This window comes from Erythrolamprus reginae, chromosome 1 (genome assembly GCF_031021105.1).
Source record: "Erythrolamprus reginae isolate rEryReg1 chromosome 1, rEryReg1.hap1, whole genome shotgun sequence".
Lineage (NCBI taxonomy): Eukaryota > Metazoa > Chordata > Lepidosauria > Squamata > Dipsadidae > Erythrolamprus > Erythrolamprus reginae.
In genome coordinates, this window is record NC_091950.1 from 191,128,205 (window position 1) to 191,146,565 (window position 18,361).

General features: G+C 38.1%; 1 protein-coding gene across 1 annotated transcript in view; it reads left to right on the forward strand.

Moving 5' to 3' along the window:
• Positions 1–206: 206 nt before the first annotated feature.
• The window catches only part of RAPGEF4 (Rap guanine nucleotide exchange factor 4), a 95,587-nt gene continuing 77,432 nt past the window's right edge, over positions 207–18,361 (forward strand). Inside the window, exons 1-2 of the mRNA XM_070731767.1 lie at positions 207–256; positions 1,218–1,282. Of these exons, the coding sequence (XP_070587868.1) occupies positions 1,238–1,282 (45 nt within the window). The 5' untranslated portion in view covers positions 207–256; positions 1,218–1,237. The remainder of the gene's footprint in view (positions 257–1,217; positions 1,283–18,361) is intronic.

Genomic DNA, 18,361 nt, shown 5'->3' on the forward strand with positions numbered 1-18,361 from the left:
CAGAGCAAAATGGCTGCTCTGAGGTGGAGCTCCATTTTCACTACCCCTTACGTTTCCTCCCCCCCATCCGGGCAGTAGCCCACCCCTGCAGCCAAGCCTCCCACATTTCAGCCTGTTTCTTCTGCAGCCTGCAAGGCTTTCCTGATAACAGAGCTCCAGATCGATCCAGAGCTCTGTTATCAGCTACAGAGGCCTTCAGGAAAGCTGCAGAAGAAATGGGCCGAGGTGTGGGAGGCCCGGATACAACTATCTGAAGGTAAGTAGTAGAAGCCAGCTCCACTGAAAGTAAGTAGTAGGGCAGTTCCACAGCTTCAGTGAGACCTGTGCACATGCAGAGGGGAGGGGGGCAGCACAGGGGTTGCTGCATGTGGGGCGAGGGCATTGCATTATGGGTGTGGGAACCCATGTACACACTATCATGCATGTGCATGCACCCTTTTTTCACCCGAGCCACAAAAGGTTCTCCATCACTGACCTATGCTATGAGGACATTGTTATGCTTAATTAAGGTTCATGGTATTAGTGAAAAGATATACTCAACAAAAGTAGGAATTGTTAATCCATAAGAAAGAAAGAAAGGCCTGGGAGAAATGGTTCAGATGGCTATCCAATTTTAAGGACAATAAAACAAAAACTAATTAAAATATCTTAATATAAATCAAAATAAAGATATACACAATAGAAATTCGGACCAAAGTCAATACAACCCCTGTCTGAGTTCAATCCATTTGATAATTATCAGAAATTTACTACTAATATCGCAACCTACAACTACTTCTCACTAACAAAAATAACAAATATAATCAAACTAAGTTGTCACAATCCAAATGCCAGCTAGTTTGCAGGTACCACCTCTTCTCTCTCTTTTTCCTTTCTTCTCCCTTCTTCTTTTCTTTCCATCCTCTTTCCTTTTCTATCCCACCTCCAATCACCACTTCTTTCCACGTTATTCTTGGACTATTAAATACTACAGCTATAAGATTATTCAAATAAGAATATTGAATACAAAATATTTACATATAGACAAATATTTGTAATGTATATACAATAATATATATAAGTCGCTGTATAAAAATACTGTTTACCCCCTCCCCCTCCCACTTTTCTTTTTTGTATTCCCATCCCCCTTTTCCCTGTTTTCCTTTTTTTATATATAATCTAATAAAGTATATTTTAAAAAATTAAAATAAAATTTAATATGTTTCCTATTTTCACAGGGTTGCCTGACAAGGAGAATATGTCTAACAGTAGCCTCTGTTCAATCTCTAAGAACAGCAGTAAGGTAAATAATTTTGTTCATTTGTCTGGGGGGAGAGGAGAAGAAACACTAGAGATTGATGTCCATCTAACTAAATTTATTTCTTGAAAAAGCAATACGGGTAACCCACAATTTACAACAGACCATTTGAAGTTACAGTGTCACTGAAAAAGAGTGATTTATGATTATTTTCCACTACTAGTGTCACATTGCAGCATTTTCATGGGCATGTGATCAAAACTCAGCTGCTTGGCAACTGACTCAGCATTGTGACTATTGCAGTGTCTCGTGATCATGTGATTACCTTTTGGCGACCTTCTGGCAAGCAAAGTCAATGGGGAAGCCAGATTCACTGACCAACCGTGTTACAGAATTAAGAACTGAAGTGATTCACTTAACAAATAAGGTTGTAAAATGGGTCAAAATTCACTTAACAAATATCTCACTTAGCAACAAAAATGTTGGGCTCAATTGTTGCCGTAAGCCGGGACTGCCTCTAATCAAAGCATAGAAATGCCTCAGTTGACATTTGTACAGATGTGTATATTTTAATAAGGCAAAGGCCTGCACATTTTCACCCCTGGCAGAACAAATACGTACAGTATACATCAAAACACAGGAACTACTAGTGCCACTATGGTTAATGTGGAGAATAAAAATAGACTTAACAGGAAAATACTCATTCCTGAGACCGAACTTGCAGAAGCATTCTCTTTATATACAATTGACTGGAAAAATACAACTAAGCTAGAGATAATTAATTTTGACAGCATAAGCAACTTCCTTACTCTTTGGTAATAAGATATTTGCAGATAGAAAATATAAATTGATTCATGTTTAGTTCAGAAGGTTCAGAAACTGATAAGCATACATTCCGCATGTCTAAATACCTAATCCCTCTTGTATTAAAAACAACAGCGACAGCGCATTTATTTAGAGATTCATCCAGCCCTATTATTAGATAGAGATCCAGCCCCATTATTAAATCCTTAGAGATGATGACCACAGGACAACCATCCATCCTGTTGCACTGTATGGCAGTGAATGCTGGGCAGCAAAAGCTATCTCCATGCCATGGAAAGGCGAATGCTCCAATGGATATCGGGCATCTCCCTTCTTGACCACATCACAAATGGCAGTGATCCAAAAAGCAAACCTTGCACTTGCAGGAATATGCTAGGAAGAAGAAGAAAGAAGAAGAAGAGGAGATGATGACCACATCAGACAGCAGAATTGATGGCAAGGACATAAAATTGATACTGGGAGAAAATTGTCCTGCTCCATTAAACTGGCCTTTTCCCTCAAGTATGGTTGTGGATACTTTTTAAAAAAACCAATATTAAAAGTAAAACTCAATTGATAGCATAGCACTCGTGTCAGAAGCAACCAGGCACTATCAAGTTGACAGGATTAGCCTGTGACATCACCATTGCCAGGCACATCCTTTCATGCCCCCTGTGAGAACAAAGTACGGGAGCTCAACCCTGCCCCACTGCAGCACTCAGGTTTGAAACACGGGCTTGCTAATTTCCTACCCAGCATCCTAGCCACATGAGCCACCATGCATCTTTACTCAATTGATATCCAATTGGCTTGTAGAACAGGGCAAAGAGCCCAATATGCCCTTCAGGTCAGGTAATGGAATATTTCCAATTATGTTTAAACTTTAACATTCAATTTATATTATTTGGACTAATTCACCTAATGAGACTTGTTCCGTATTGCTCCACTGATAATGTATCCACATTGTTCAGAATCTTTCTGGCCTTATATCTCCGACAAATGTTCAAACAAACAGAATGCCATGTATAAACACAGTGGGTACTGCAACTGCATGGATAAATATTGTAAATGTTGGTGGAAGCAGAGCAGAGCTGGGAGTTTGAAACTTGTTGCAATTGTGGAAACTTTAGTTTCAAAAAATCCTGGAAACTCTGATCGTCTGGCCAAGCTCTAGTGATAGAAAAACACAGATTCTCATGGAATCCTAGAGTTCCATTGAACACCATTTGAAAAACCCTGATGTAAGGATGATAATAAACTGCTAGGTCATTCCAGAAAATATCTAAATGGGATTTAAAGAGGGAAACACCACAAACATATAACCAAACATATGGAAAAAAAATTCTGGAGTAATTTCACTTTTTAAAAAACAAGCAAACATGGAGTTCTAAATTAATAACGGCTATTGAAGTATAGTATCGAGGGGTAGGTTCCCAGTGGTGTGGTCTATATTCCGGTAGTGACCTGCTGAGGATGTAATTTTGGCATGATGGCTCCGGTACAGTATGTGCCAGTTCGTGTGCACCATCATATTATTTTAGTAATTTTTGGTGATTTTTCAGGTTTGGATGGCTTCTCCGCATCCTGTGTTTTATAACAATTTTTTTTTTCAAATATAAATATAAAAAATATTTTAAAATACAGTATAATATTTCATCCCTTGGGAATATTACTTGATTATTAGACCTGCTCCTTTCCATAGAAAGACATGGGCTTTTATTAAAACTGAAATTAGAAAACAGTCCAATAAAACTAGGTTTATTTTTATTTATACCTAATGATACTGTATTGTAGCAGGGTTTTTTTAGTGTATCTATTTTTATTTCCTAAGATTAAAGAATTAACAGGTCTCAAGAAGTTTAGGTACAAGATAATCAAGAGACAATAACTGTTCCATTCAATATAAATAAACACACACAAAAAAACTTTTTTCTTCATATTCAAATCCACCGTTTCCTGTCTCTTCTGTTTCCTTAAACCGACTGATCGTTTTAAAACATCTTTTAAATCTTTAATATCTTTGCTAAAATTGTTGCACCTCCTTGCTTTTCCTTCTGTCTTAGAATGTACTTCCCGCCTTACTCTCATCCTGCATGAAAGTAAACACTTTGGGTGGAATGAACATCTGACACTTTGATAGAGATTTCCATTGTTATAACAGAGGAAAAAAGATCAGGGCCCCAAATATTTCTTTAAATCCAGGAAGGGAGGTTCCTTAGGAAAATTATAGCATCCTAAACTTATTAGGGGGAAAGTAAAGTAAATTTACTTTAGAATAAATTCTACTGGAATTGTTTCCTAAGCTTATATGCGTAAAATTGCATTGTAAGTATATTTTTATTACATCCTTTGAGAAAAGGACATCAGCGAACTGCATCAATTACTATTCAATATGAAAAGAAACAGGGAAGTTTGTGAAATATTATTAAATAATTCTAATAAAAAATTCAATAGAATAGGAAACATAAGATAATAGCAATAAGAAATTTAAACAAACTGACCTAGATGGGGCTGTTGAAAAAATGAAAGGTGATGAAGCTAGGAATGCATTGGAAGCAGAAATTTGAGCAATGGTGCCATATAAAACAAACAAACAAACAAACATGATGGTTTTAAGATGCAGAATGCACGGTAGAGAAAGCTTTGCTGTGCTGACGGAATGGAATTGGGGTACATCCCCGGCCATATTCCATGTCAAGGTTAACATTGGAGGTATTTAGCTATCACTGATTGTGCTTCACTGCTGGTTAGAGTTGCAATGATATGTTAAAAGGACAAAATAATTTTCTTTTCAGTTTTTAGATTCTTGGTATTCTGCGATAGCATTGCAAATAGTTAGAATTTGGGGCTATGTTTCTAGTAAAGCAGATAAAATATACTTAGTATATTCTCTGGTTTATGGCTCACAAAGTGTAGGTACGGTGCATAGGTTCTCTTTTCAAGCTGGACCAAGTTGGTAGAACAAACTATTCTTTCTACTCAGGATGAAGATTAACTGTAAGGTGTGAAACATAGGGATCTAATTGTATCCAAAGCAGGTTTCCCTTCCCACTCTTAACCAGGTTTTAGGTATTTATATGATATGATGGATCTAAGTTCAAAGTTAACTCAATGAAACAGTATTTCAGTGAATTCTGTTGAGGTATTTTAAATGGGACTAAACATAGAACTAACCATGATGGGTTTTTAGAAAAATGTTTGCCCTCTTCTCATTCTCCACCATTCAGTCTGAACTGAGGAAGCTTCTTAAATGAGAAGTGAAATGTCTTCAAGGGGAAAAAAAACAAAGAAAGGACAGTTACCTTTTTAAAAAGTACCTTTGGGAATTAGATACTTCATTGAATTTTGCAGCGCTTCGTTTTGGGATTGCTTTAAAAAGTTGTTCTTCTTTTCTCCCTAGTCATTTTCACCTTATTGTTTTTTAGCCCATTCTACCCTGATCCAGCAGGGTAATTGTGTGTTTGTGTATGTATTTTTGTGTACACTGTGTATGTGTGTATATTGAGGGGATTACAACTTCTATCAACTACAGCTAACAAAGCTAGATGGAAATGATCAAAATTGTGATATACCAGATCTGGAATTGTGAAATCTGGAACTACTTAATTTATAATATACAGCATAACCATAGTAGTAAGAAAGGGATTTGATGCTAGCACTTTACTAGCCCCGAGTCGCATGGGATTGGGTGGCATAGAAGTCGAATCAAATAAATAAAATAGTAAATACTAGTATAAATATCTATTTATTATTTATTTATTTATTTATTTATTTGTCATACAAATATAGTATTGTATTGTATGTTTAACATAATATTAGTATAAAGTAGAGATAGAAAAGATAAAAAAAGACATTAGGACAGGAACGGTAGGCACAAATGTGCACTTATGCACACCCCTTACAGACCTCTTAGAAAAGGGGAGAGATCTATTGTAGATAATGTAAGGTTGAAGATTTTGGGATTGGGGGAAGAAACAACAGAGTCCGGTAGTGAATTCCAGGCATTGACCATTCTATTGCTGAAATCATATTTTCTGCAGTCTAATTTGAAGTGATTTACATTTAATTTGTATCTATTGCATGCTCTTGTGTTGTTGTTGTTAAAGGTGAAGTAGACGCTAACAGGGAGCACATTGATGTATGATTTTATGAACAATCTATATTAGAGTTTAGTTTAGTTTAGTTCCATTCCGTTCCGTTCTGTTTCGTTTCATTGCAACCTCATACAATGAAATTAAAGAGAATAGTAGGAAAAAAACAATGTAAAATTTGGCTATAGCTGGTGGAGACAAAATTTTGGGTTTGGTGATATAGAATGTTTCTTTCTAAATAAACATCAAAAAGCATTTCATAATTTTTCAAAATTGATGTTTTTGGCAGCCTATCTTATCATTTTGTATCAGGATGCACTTGCAGATAAGTATTTAAAAAATACCGTAAGTGGAAAAAAGATCCAGCATACTGACTCTCAGGAATGCAGGAAACAGAATGTTACAAATATTTTTAGATTAGACTGCATCACTTTTTTGACCAAGCAATTTTTCTTGTATATCAGAAGAAGCTATTTTTGGATTTCTTTTCCTTAATTCCAGTGTTTTCAGAGGAAAGGATGTGATAGTGTTTTTTTTCCAAAGCCCACAATGGGTTACTGATCTTTACTCTAATTATTGGTAGGCCACTAAATAGGAAGATCTGGCCAAATTTGAGTTCTGAATTTTTCCAATGACTCAAGAAATCTTCCAACTGAATGTAAGGAAACTAACAATACTCAACATCCTGATACCATTCAGTTTCATGCATAGGTAATGTTGTTAATAGATATTCTTTGTCAGCTTTTCAAGGAAGAGAAATGGAAAGAGATGAGTAATTCTCAGATTGTATCACTTTATAAATGCATTTTCATGGAAGAGGACTCTGCTATTGTGCATTTTTCTTTGGCTTCTATTTAGCTCTTCCATTTGGCTAGACAAATCACAAATTGTATAAAGAATCTTCCAAATCCTGAACCTTGATTTGTTCCTTTCCAACAAACCAAATTTTGGAAACCAGTGGTTGATCTTGGGTTACAGCAATTGACTTGCTCAAGAGTTTAACAGCCAAATGGCAGGATTCACAAATTACTGAAAACACACCTATGCCGCCAGGCTTGGGGGACATAACTGACCCTTAGCTGTTTCATGTTAGGTATGGTGTAATTGGATGGTATGGCTGTTTTATAATGGGTTTTTATAATTGTTTTTAATATCAGATTTGTGCTTGTTGTGAGCCGCTCCGCGTCTTTGGAGAGGGGCGGCATACAAGTTCAATTAATGATGATGATGATGATGATGATGATGATTATTATTATTATTATTATTATTATTATTATTATTATTATTAAGATGGTGTGATTAGCAAATGAGTTCTGCTTTGCTTAGTCAAAGAAGTCAAGCAAGAGAGAAAAGATTGTGTGCTACAGTGAGCCAAGGTTCACCAGATCCTAATTTTCTGTTTCAAGGGAGTATTATTTGGTTCTAAGGCAGCGGTGGGTTTCTCACTGTTCAGACCAGATCTCCTGAACAGGTAGTGACCCACTGGTGATGTCATGGATCTGATTTAGTTGGTGCTGGTCTGTGGGCACCACCACCTTTCTCTTTTGCACATTTTTCTGAATTTTTCCCTGTTTGGATGGCTTCAGCTCTTTCACTGCTTGGAAAAGGGGCCTCCCAGGTTAATATTGACCTTTATTTCTTCGCCCGAAGCACAGCTTCAGGTCGATTCCTGCTACTGAGCATGCGTGGAAGCGAAATTGTATGGGGGGGCGTGCAAATGAGTGGAGGAGGTGCCTCGAGGCTGTTGGGGCCTGGATGGGGGTCAACAAACTCAAACTCAACCCAGGCAAGATGGAGTGGCTGTGGGTCTTACCTCCCAAAGACAATTCCATCTGTCCGTCCATTACCCTGGTGGGGGCACTACTGACCCCCTCAGAGAGGGTTCGCAACTTGGGCGTCCTCCTCGATCCACAGCTGACATTGGAACATCATCTTTCAGCTGTGGCGAGGAGGGCGTTTGCCCAGGTTCGACTGGTGCACCAGTTGCGGCCCTATTTGGACAGGGAGTCATTGCTCACAGTCACTCATGCCCTCATCACCTCGAGGTTCGATTACTGCAATGCTCTCTACATGGGGCTACCTTTGAAAAGTGTTCAGAAACTTCAGATCGTGCAGAACGCAGCCGCAAGAGCCGTCGTGGGGCTTCCAAACTTCGCCTATGTTTCTTCAACACTCCGTGGCTTGCATTGGCTGCCGATCAGTTTCCGGTCACAATTCAAAGTGTTGGTCATGATCTTTAAAGCCCTACATGGCATTGGACCAGATTACCTCCAGAACCGCCTGCTACCGCACGAATCCCAGCGACCGATAAGGTCCCACAGAGTTGGCCTTCTCCGGGTCCCGTCAACTAAACAATGTTGTTTGGCGGCCCCGGCCCTCTGGAACTAACTCCCCCCGGAGATTAGAACTGCCCCCACCCTCCCTGTCTTTCGTAAACTACTCAAGACTCACTTATGCCACCAGGCATGGGGAGTTAAGATATTCCTTCCCCCTAGGCCATTACAAGTTATGCATGGTATGTTTGTGTGTATATTTGGTTTTATAATAAGGGTTTTTAGTTATTTTATTAACTGGATTGTTACATGCTGTTGTTTCTTTTTATCATTGTTGTTAGCCGCCCCGAGTCTACGGAGAGGGGCGGCATACAAATTCAATAAATAATAAAATAATAATGCACACATGTGAGGGGAGTGTGCATGCACATGCAAAATGTCATGATGCGAACTGGTGATGAAGGTAAGTGGAACCCACCCCTACCCTAAGGGTCTGAAGGAGTTGTACCATGTGCTTTGATGATCTTTTTTTGCTGCATATTGCTGAGCGTTGGCAGTCACAAGAAGCTACTGCAAGTTCCACCCTTTCTGTAGGTGGGTGTGATATCATGACACAAGTACAGAAAAGGTGGGCCTTGTGTTGCAATGGCCCAATATTGTTTCTTTCACTCTGTTGTGGTTGGCTCTGGCCCAGCTCCTGCCCCAAGGAATGTGGAGGTGGATGCAGGGGAAACATCAACATGCCATAGGCCTGTTTTATTGCCGACAGAGTCAGGTGGTGCAGTTTCCTTGGATGAAGAAGAAGGTGGGGGTGCCTTGGAAGAGGGGGGCTTGGCACACAGCCCAGGAAGCCAATCTCCATTATCTTCGGTCGATTCAGATGAGGAAGTGTTAGACCCACGCATGTGCAGAATTATGCATCAAAGAGACCAATTGAAGAAATATTACAGGAGAGGCCACCTGTGTTTGGGTGGGGCTCCAGTAATTAGAGCTACTGATATAAATAGCAGCGTGCTGGCTTGACCGTTGTGGAAGATTATCTGATCGTTGTTCTTCAGGATCATGCCTTGCTGTTTCCGGACTTTGTTTGTTGATTTTTCACGACTTTGAAACCAAAGCAGAGCAAAGTGTGTGTGTCTCACTTTGTGGAAGAAGGAGGGCTGTGATGTTTCTTCACAGCTGCTAGCTAAGTACTTAAGGACTGATTAAGGGGATTGTACAGACTACCAGGTTGTTTTGGGACGAGTGCTCTTTGCAATACAAAAAGGGTGCTTTGTTTCTTTTGAATTTTTGTGATAAAGAACATTGTTTTTGAACTTTCAAGTGTGTATGTGTCTGAAATTTGTACCCTTGAATTTTCGGGAGACTCATACCATAGAGCCCGACAGAACACACTCTGTCCTTTGTTTCCCATGGAGGTCATTGAATTGGGCATTGAATTGGGAATGAACAGGAATTGAGTCCTGTTTTTTTCTCTCTGCCTATCATATCAAATAGATGTTTTGCATCCCTCCTTATGAAGAGACTTTTGATGTTTTCCAATTTTATTTTTGTATGATTTTCTACATTTAATTTATGTATCTACTGATTACATATATTTCATGTATAACTTGGTTTGGCCTTGTTTAAAATTCTTGGGATTTGATTTCTTTTTGTGTGTGTCTTTTGCTGCCACCAGAGTGAATATGTATAGGTGGCAAACACTGAACAATCATTTGTTTGGTGACTGCTCAAAATCACAGTGGCATTGAAAAAGTGACTTATAATTTGCCCTTGTGCTTAAGACTGTCCCAGCCTCCTGATGGGCACATAATCAAAATTAGGACACTTGGCAACTGACATGTATTTATGATGGTTTTATGTCTTGTGGTCATGTGATCACCATTTGGGACTTTCCTAACCAGCTCCTACAAGGAAGTCAAAGGAGGAAGCCAAATTCACTTAATAACCACTTGATTATCACTGAACAACTATGGTGATATGCTTAACAACCGTAACAAAAAGATTGTAAAATTGGATGCAAATCACTTAACAACTTACTTAACAACAGAAATTCCGGTCCTAATTGTGATTGCAAGTCAAAGGCTACGTATTATCACAAAAATGTGTCTGCCTTAAAATATTAGAAATATCTTGATTGGGACTGAATCATATTATATAAGGAAGAATAAAAGAGCATGTCACCCTGAGGAGCAGTGAGTGGAAGAGTATGTGCCATACAGCTTTGTGATCACTTTATCTTGACATTATGTTCAGATCATCAGTTCATCAGTTCACTTATATAAGTTGAAGTGCTGAAACATGTTGGTTGTGTACAAGCTGTTATACAACCTGAGTTTGTGAGATGCATCGCATTGCCATTTGTATCATTCCTTCATTAACATATCCAATATAGTTTTTTATTTTTATTATCATACAGATGTTTTCACATATGTATCATCTCATTTCTCATTTCATTCTTTTGCAAAATCTTTGTACATATATTCTATATTATTGTTAATTCAGGGTGGCTTTTTTTTTACCATCCTCCCTTCCCATCTCATACAGCCCTTCCTTCTTTCTTCTTCCCTTTGTCTTTCTCTTTCTAAACTTACTTTCCCTCCCTTTCTCCTTCTCTTCTTCCCTACTTCCCTCCCTGCCCTCCCTACTCACTCTCTTCTCCCCTTTTCTGTTCTTTTCTCCTCTTTTTTCTTTCTTCCTTTTTCTTACTCCTCTCTTCCCTTCCTTCTTCCTTTGCTGTACATATCCAGTATGTCCAAATTTATCATTTAATATGGAGGTTCGATATAAGGGCACATTGATGCAAAGCAACTTAATTTGTTTAGGCATATATTAATTGAGATCTTGAGCAGATTCAAGTTGATATTCTTATTTTCTCCAGCAATGCACATATAAAAATACTGTACTGAAATTACTTTCATCCGAAAGCCAAAATAACACACAGAATCCAATTAGGCTATAGTATTTAAATAACTTCTGACTTCTGCTTGCATTAGAAATATGATTGCTGATCTTTTGGAGTGCTACATTTGTCACTGAATGGGTTTTTCCCCCTATAATACTTTTTTTCCTTCAGAATATTTAACTAATCACACACACACAGCCAAATGGATGGAGAACAACACGGTTTGATTCAACATTAGTAAGACTTGGTGATGCCTACCTGTCCTATGAGATCAAGTAGGAAGTGCTTCATGGCCCATCAACGAAAGAATGCCAACTAGAGAGGAGTATATTTTCTACTGTTGTCCCTTCCCCTTGGAACATTCCTCCCTCTCCCCCAAAGGGAATCAGACTTGGGCCAACCTGCTGACCTTTCACAAAATATTAAAATTTCACTTTGGAATCAAGCATGGAGCCTTGATAGTGTGAGTCAGTCCATTTCATTTGGTTATATTGACCGTGATGTGTTCTGTTATACTTGGTTACTATTTTATGCTATATAATGTTTATGTTTTTAATAATTGGTTGTGCTTTTATTCAGATTTTATTTTGTTTGTATTGCGAGCTATCCAGAATTATGGATAACAGATGGACAGCCGTATAAATGTATTAAGTAACTAATAAAAAATGGTACCCTATGATTTAGGGACAACGATAGTTCTCAGTATCTTCATTTGAGAATTACGATTAGTTTAACAAGAAAAATCACAATCTGACCCGATTCTGGGGTTTAGATGGATTTTGATGGATGGATCCCTGTTCCACCTGTCAATTATGCAGTAGCAGTAGTACCCAATACAGAATTGTTGTAATATATTGGAGAAAAATGCTTAACACCAGAAAACAATTGACCTGAAGCTAGTGGTTGCTCCAAAATTCTGGATGCTGTATTTCCCCTTAAATATTGTACATAGTATGGATGTTTTCGCCATTTTAAGTTTTGAAACAAGTTTTGTAGCATTCCAAAAACCTACCAAACATATTTGACCAGAGACCTCATCTGGGCAATTAAATATCTTAGATACTAAAAAATGAAATTGTTCACAAAGCATTTCCAGATCTTTCAGAAATAATGTTCTGTCTCAGGACACTTTTTTGGGGGAATTACTACTGTCTGATTAGAGAAGTTGTAGGCTTGATTGCTGTCTTAAACATTGGAAGATATGAGTTTATACTGCTCCATGGGATGGTATGTTTTCTATATATGGTCCTTTGAGCCTGGAATGATTTTATCCGCAGATTGCTGAACCAAAATGTAGGTGTCTAGACAGCATTGTAATAATTACAAACCCAGGGTTTTTTTGCTTCTACTTGTGAATGTTCCCTGTGTTTCTTTGGCTCTTCAGCTATTAATCTGGCATGGTGGGAAAAGCTTTACCTGCTGTTGAATATGGGAGCCTTACTTGTGAATTTGATTGAAAGGAGACAACTGAGCATTTGTACAGCATCTGAGGAATTTCTTCAATTTTTACTTAGGGATGTTAAAGACAAGAGGAAAGTTGAACGTGCTAGTAAATGATGATTTGTTTTTTAGCTTTTGCACAGCAATATACAGTATATACAGTACAGTGATACCTCGTTTTACAAACTTAATTCGTTCCGTGACCAGATTCGTAAGATGAAAAGTTCGTAAGACGTAGCTATTTTCCCCATAGGAATCAATGTAAAAGCAAATAATGCGTGCAACCACATCCCAAAAGTCACCCCTTTTGCCTTGCGCCACTGGGAATCCCCGCCTTCAGACTTCCGTTGCCAGCCGAAGTGCTGGGATCCCCCTGAGGCTCCCCTCAGGATTCCCTTCATTTTTGCCAGCACTGCTTTGAATCCCAGCGAGCGGAGCCTCAGGGGAATCCCCACGCTTTGGCTGACAACGGAAGTCCGGAGGCGGGGCATCCTGGCGCTGGCGGCTCGGGTTCATAAAGTGAAAATAGTTTGGAAGAAGAGGCAAAAAAATCTTAAGCACCGGGTTCGTATCACGAAAAGTTTGAATGAAGAGGGGTTCGTAAGACAAGGTATCACTGTATATATATTGTCATAGATTTATCTATTTATAGGGTGGCGTACAACAATATAAAATAATACAATAATAGAAAAAGTAATCATAATAATAATAATAATAATAATAATAATAATAGATTCTCAACAAGCCAGATTCTCTGCTCTAACCTCTAGAAAATTGGCAAGGGTTTGTTTATTCTAGGAAAAGCTAAAGAAATAGAGAAAGCTGATGTAAATTCAGGGATTCATTTGTTCTAAAAATTTGTATCCTTCTATAAGTCTCAATATTAATTAGCATCTGATTTGCATTTTTCTTCTGCTTAAAATCTTTAATCCCGTCTATTGTCCAGTTTCTAAAATCATCATTTATCTTTTGTTTTGATTTACAATTATAAGGATGACCAAATTAACCTGCTTCCTACAAAGTTGTTTTTATAGTTAATTCCAAAATCTTATAATAAAAGTCAATACAGTATTCCAAATTTATCTGGACTCTTAATCTATTTATATCCTTCTTAGACAAAAACTTACTTAGTTTTTTGCTGCTTATTTCAAATTCTATAAGTTCTGAAGTTTGTAATTATTTCTTTAAAATTCAAGTTGAACATAAATTGAAGAGTTTTCAAATCTGTCTTAAGGTTTCTAACAGATTTAGAATAATCAATGTCCCAAAGTGATTAGAAAGTGAGTTTTGCAAACTATTCATTATCTCCTACATCTCAAATCCATGAGAAAATGTTACCTGTAGTCTCCTCACGAGGAGCAGCCATCCAAAGCACAAGTGAGAGACTTTCTATCCAATCCCTACCAAAGAGATTCCAAGGAACTGGTCTACTCCTGTTCCTTAGTCTTTGTCATAGTCATCAATTTGCCATACTTGCGCCGGAAGGCTTTATTACTCATTATTGGAATACATGGCATAGGACCAGACTATCTCCGAGACCGCCTTCTGCTGCACGAATCCCAGTGACCGGTGAGGTCCCACAGAGTTGGTCTCCTTAGGGTCCAATCGACCAAACGATGTCAACTGGTGGGACCTAGAGGGGCCGGCCCTCTGGAATCAGCTCCCCCTGGAGATTTGCACTGCCCCCACCCTCCTTGCCTTCCGAAAGAGTCTAAAAACACATATTTGCCGTCAGGCCTGGGAACATTAGACCTTACCGTGTCTAACAAAATGTTGTTAGCATGATTATTGCGTGAATGCGAATGAATGTTTTAAAATTAGAATTTTAAGAATTCTTTTTTTAGCATATTAATTGGATAAACTATTGTTATGTATTTTGGTATATGTTGTGAGCCGCCCCGAGTCCACGGAGAGGGGCGTCATACAAGTCCAATTAAATAAATAAATAAATAAATAAATAAAATTTAAGTGTGACATACTAGTTTTAAAGAAATCTGATTTGCAGAACAAGAGATATCAAAATGGGAATGGCAATTGTATGTATGGTGGGGGGTTTTTGAGATCACCAGAATGGTTATTGTGCAGCGCAGTGGTGAAATCCAAAAATGTTTACTACCAGTTCTGGGGGCGTGGCTTGGTGGGCATGGCTTGGTGGGCATGGTGTGGATTGGTGGGCATGTCAGTGAAAGGATACTACAAAATCTCCATTCCCACCCCACTCCAGGGTTCTCCAAGCTACTCAAAATTTCCGCTACTGGTTCTCCAGAACTTGTTAAATTTCACCCTGTTGCAGCAATTTCTACTAATAAACAAGAGACAGAATACAAAACCCACAAAAAAAGATCCCATAAGATGGGTTAAGCAGGGGTGGTAAACTCAAGGCTTGCAGGTAAGATCTGGCCCAGGGGTGCTTAGATCTGGCCTATAAACAGTGAAGGACTGGCCCAGGGTGCCTCTGCCTGCGAAAACCGAGCTTGGGAGGTCCATGTGCAGCCCTCTCAGACTCCAATTTTGGCCGCAACAACCTCCTGCAGCCCTCTGCCAGTGAAAACAAAATTGGGTGGGGGGGGGGACAAAAACTAAAAACAAAACTGTAATGACCATAGCAACAACAGGGGGCGCCATTTGGCAGGAAGAATATAATGTTCTCATTGGTTGTCATTAAAGTATAAATAACCTGTCACTTTTGTTGTTAACCAGTTCTGAAGTACTGTAAGCATTAAAGTTGTGTTGTACCTGCCGTTCTGGTATTGTGAGTTACTACAAAAACAAAAGGAGAAATATTTCCCCTTTTGCTTTTGAGCATCAAGAAGGGACAGGAAAGGAGAAAGGGAAAAAAGAAAGACAAAGAAAAAGAAGGAAAGATGGGAAGAGAGCAAGGAAGGAAAAAGAAGGAAGGAGGGGAAGGAAGAAGAAAGGACAATGGAAGAGGGAGGGAAGGAAGGAAGGAACCAAGGAAGGAAGGAAGGAAGGAAGATTATAATGAGAGGGAGGGAGGGTCTGGGGGAAGTCCTGCTTTAGCATTTAGCCACCACAATAGCCCCCGACACAAGTGTTGTTGAGCTCGCCATGCCCCCTAGCCCCCCCCCCCCGAGGTCAAACACAACCCTGATGCAGCCCTTAATGAAACCAAGTTTGATACCTCTGGGTTACGGGATCACATTAAGTATAATAAAGAAATGATCCTGTTCTCTTGTTCTCATATAATTTGTTCTTTGTAATTATGTGGGTTCGTGTTCTCTTCGTTTTTAAAATTGGATGTTTTCAGGATAGGAAAATAATAACAGTAAAATGTAATATTGCTTTTTTCAATAAACAGCACTTCATGCAATCAATGCATTTGGCATCTGTATTTGAATCATGCTTCTGAATCTTACAATGATTCAGTTTTGAAAGACTTTTGTTAAATGTAAATTTGTATTAAATGAATTGTGACTACCTGTCTTTCAAGCAATTCTAATCATTAGTGCCATAATATGAAAACATAACATGAAGCTAATGGAATAATCAGTAAAAGGATAGAACAGCTCCGGAAGCCCTTTTTTTATGTAGAAAAGACAACGATGGTGCCAGTGCTATTAGAATTTAAAGAGAAAGGAATCAATATAGATAAAATGATTTACTGTCCACCTGGTAATCTATTTGGAACAGACGTTTGATATTGTTGTAATTTAGTTTACTCATTTTCCACTTTGGAAAGATTTTCCAGTCAAGAACAATTTAGAATTGGTATTCCTGAACTGTAAAAATTACATTTCCAAGCCTCCTGTAGAGAATGATCCCATTAATTGTAGTATAAAAATACTGAACAATTTTATAAAAACGCATAGCTTATTGTTTTTTAAAAATCAGAAGCAAGTTCCATGGAGTTCAGGAAAATGTACTCCAGTACACATTAAGTTCTTAATGTCTGTTTGGATCTAAAGTCCATGGGTTTAGGACTGGAGGTTCAATTTTCTTTTACACTTCTGGATTGAGTGAGTCAGATTGCTCATTATTTTATCAGGTTACTAATTTAAACATAAAGAAAGTCTATATAACCTTCTTAGGACAAGGTGTTTGCCACTTGTTCTATTTATCCATGCAAAGATTTACAACTTAACAATTTTGGTGGAAAGCCACCTGAGACTTTAGCTTATTTAGATATTCTCTGAAATTCTCCCAAATATCCCTTTAACTATTTTTAACTGGCTCTGTTGCATGATGGTCTCTTGGGGAATAAATTAAAAAAGACCTACCATGCTTTCTTTCTCTCCTATAAAATTCAATAGAGTGGCAACTTGCCAATCAAATGCACCTTCCAAATACTGGTACAGTGTTCCCTCGATTTTCGCGGGTCCAAACTTCGCGAAAAGTCTATACCACAGTTTTTCAAAAATATTAATTAAAAAATACTTCACGGATTTTTCCCCTATACCACGGTTTTTCCCGTCCGATGACATCATATGTCATCGCCAAACTTTCATACACCTTTAATAAATATTTTTAATAAACTTTAATAAATAAACATGGTGAATAATAATCTAAATGGTTGCTAAGGGAATGGGAAATTGTAATTTAGGGGTTTAAATTGTTAAGGGAAGGCTTGTGATACTGTTCATAGCCAAAAATAGTGTATTTACTTCCGCATCTCTACTTCGTGGAAATTCAATTTTCACGGGCAGTCTCGGAACGTATCCCCCGCAAAAATTGAGGGAACAGTGTACCTTTATTTCTGAGAGCGAGGGAGGGTGAGAGAGAGAAAGAGAAAGAGAGAGAGACTGCTGAGTCATCTTAGGAAATCTGTTGCACAAGATGAGCAAATAGCACTCTGAGCCAAGCTGATTTTCTTACATCAAAATTATTTAAATAGGGATGTTTTATTCCAGCTAAAGAGGTTGCCAATTTACCTCTCCTCCTTAGATTAAAACATTTATGGCAAGCAATTTCTTTCTTACAACCAAGAATGACCATGGCAATGGCAGGCTTAGATTGAACTACACACACAGCTAGTTTTGCCTTTTGAAGCAATTTATTCAATTCATGCAAAGCAGTTAAAGCACCTGTTCGTGGTAGTTGAAAGAGCACAAAAATGACAAGAAAATGAGGCCTCATTAGTTGCGTTCTGGTTGTTCAGCGTGTGTTTGTGTACAGACCCTTTTCTGGTTCACATTCCTATTCTTTTTCTTGGCAAAGAATTACTACTGACATTGGCAGTAATGTGTCATTTTCGTAATGGCTTGGTCATTTTGCGGCAAGGCGATGTGTATGTTTCTGGAAAGATGCTTGCAGTTTAAAGCAGCCCACTGCAAAATGCTAAATATTGTAAATCTGATGTTCTACTACATTGGCTTTAACTATTTCACTATATAAAATGTTAACAATGCATTTTTTTCAATAGCAACCTGAATTAAAATAGAAATTTGTTTAATCTGTTGTTCTTAAATGAACGCAGTGTGCTATTTTTTGCCTGAGTTCCTAAAGAATTTAATTTAATTTATTTCTAAGTGACCCAATTCCTAGTGGACTCTGGGTGGCATACAGTCATAGGCAATATAAAACAATAAAATGTATAACATTAAATAACACAAGAAATATAAACCAGTAAAAAAAAAAAAACACTCCTCTTTCT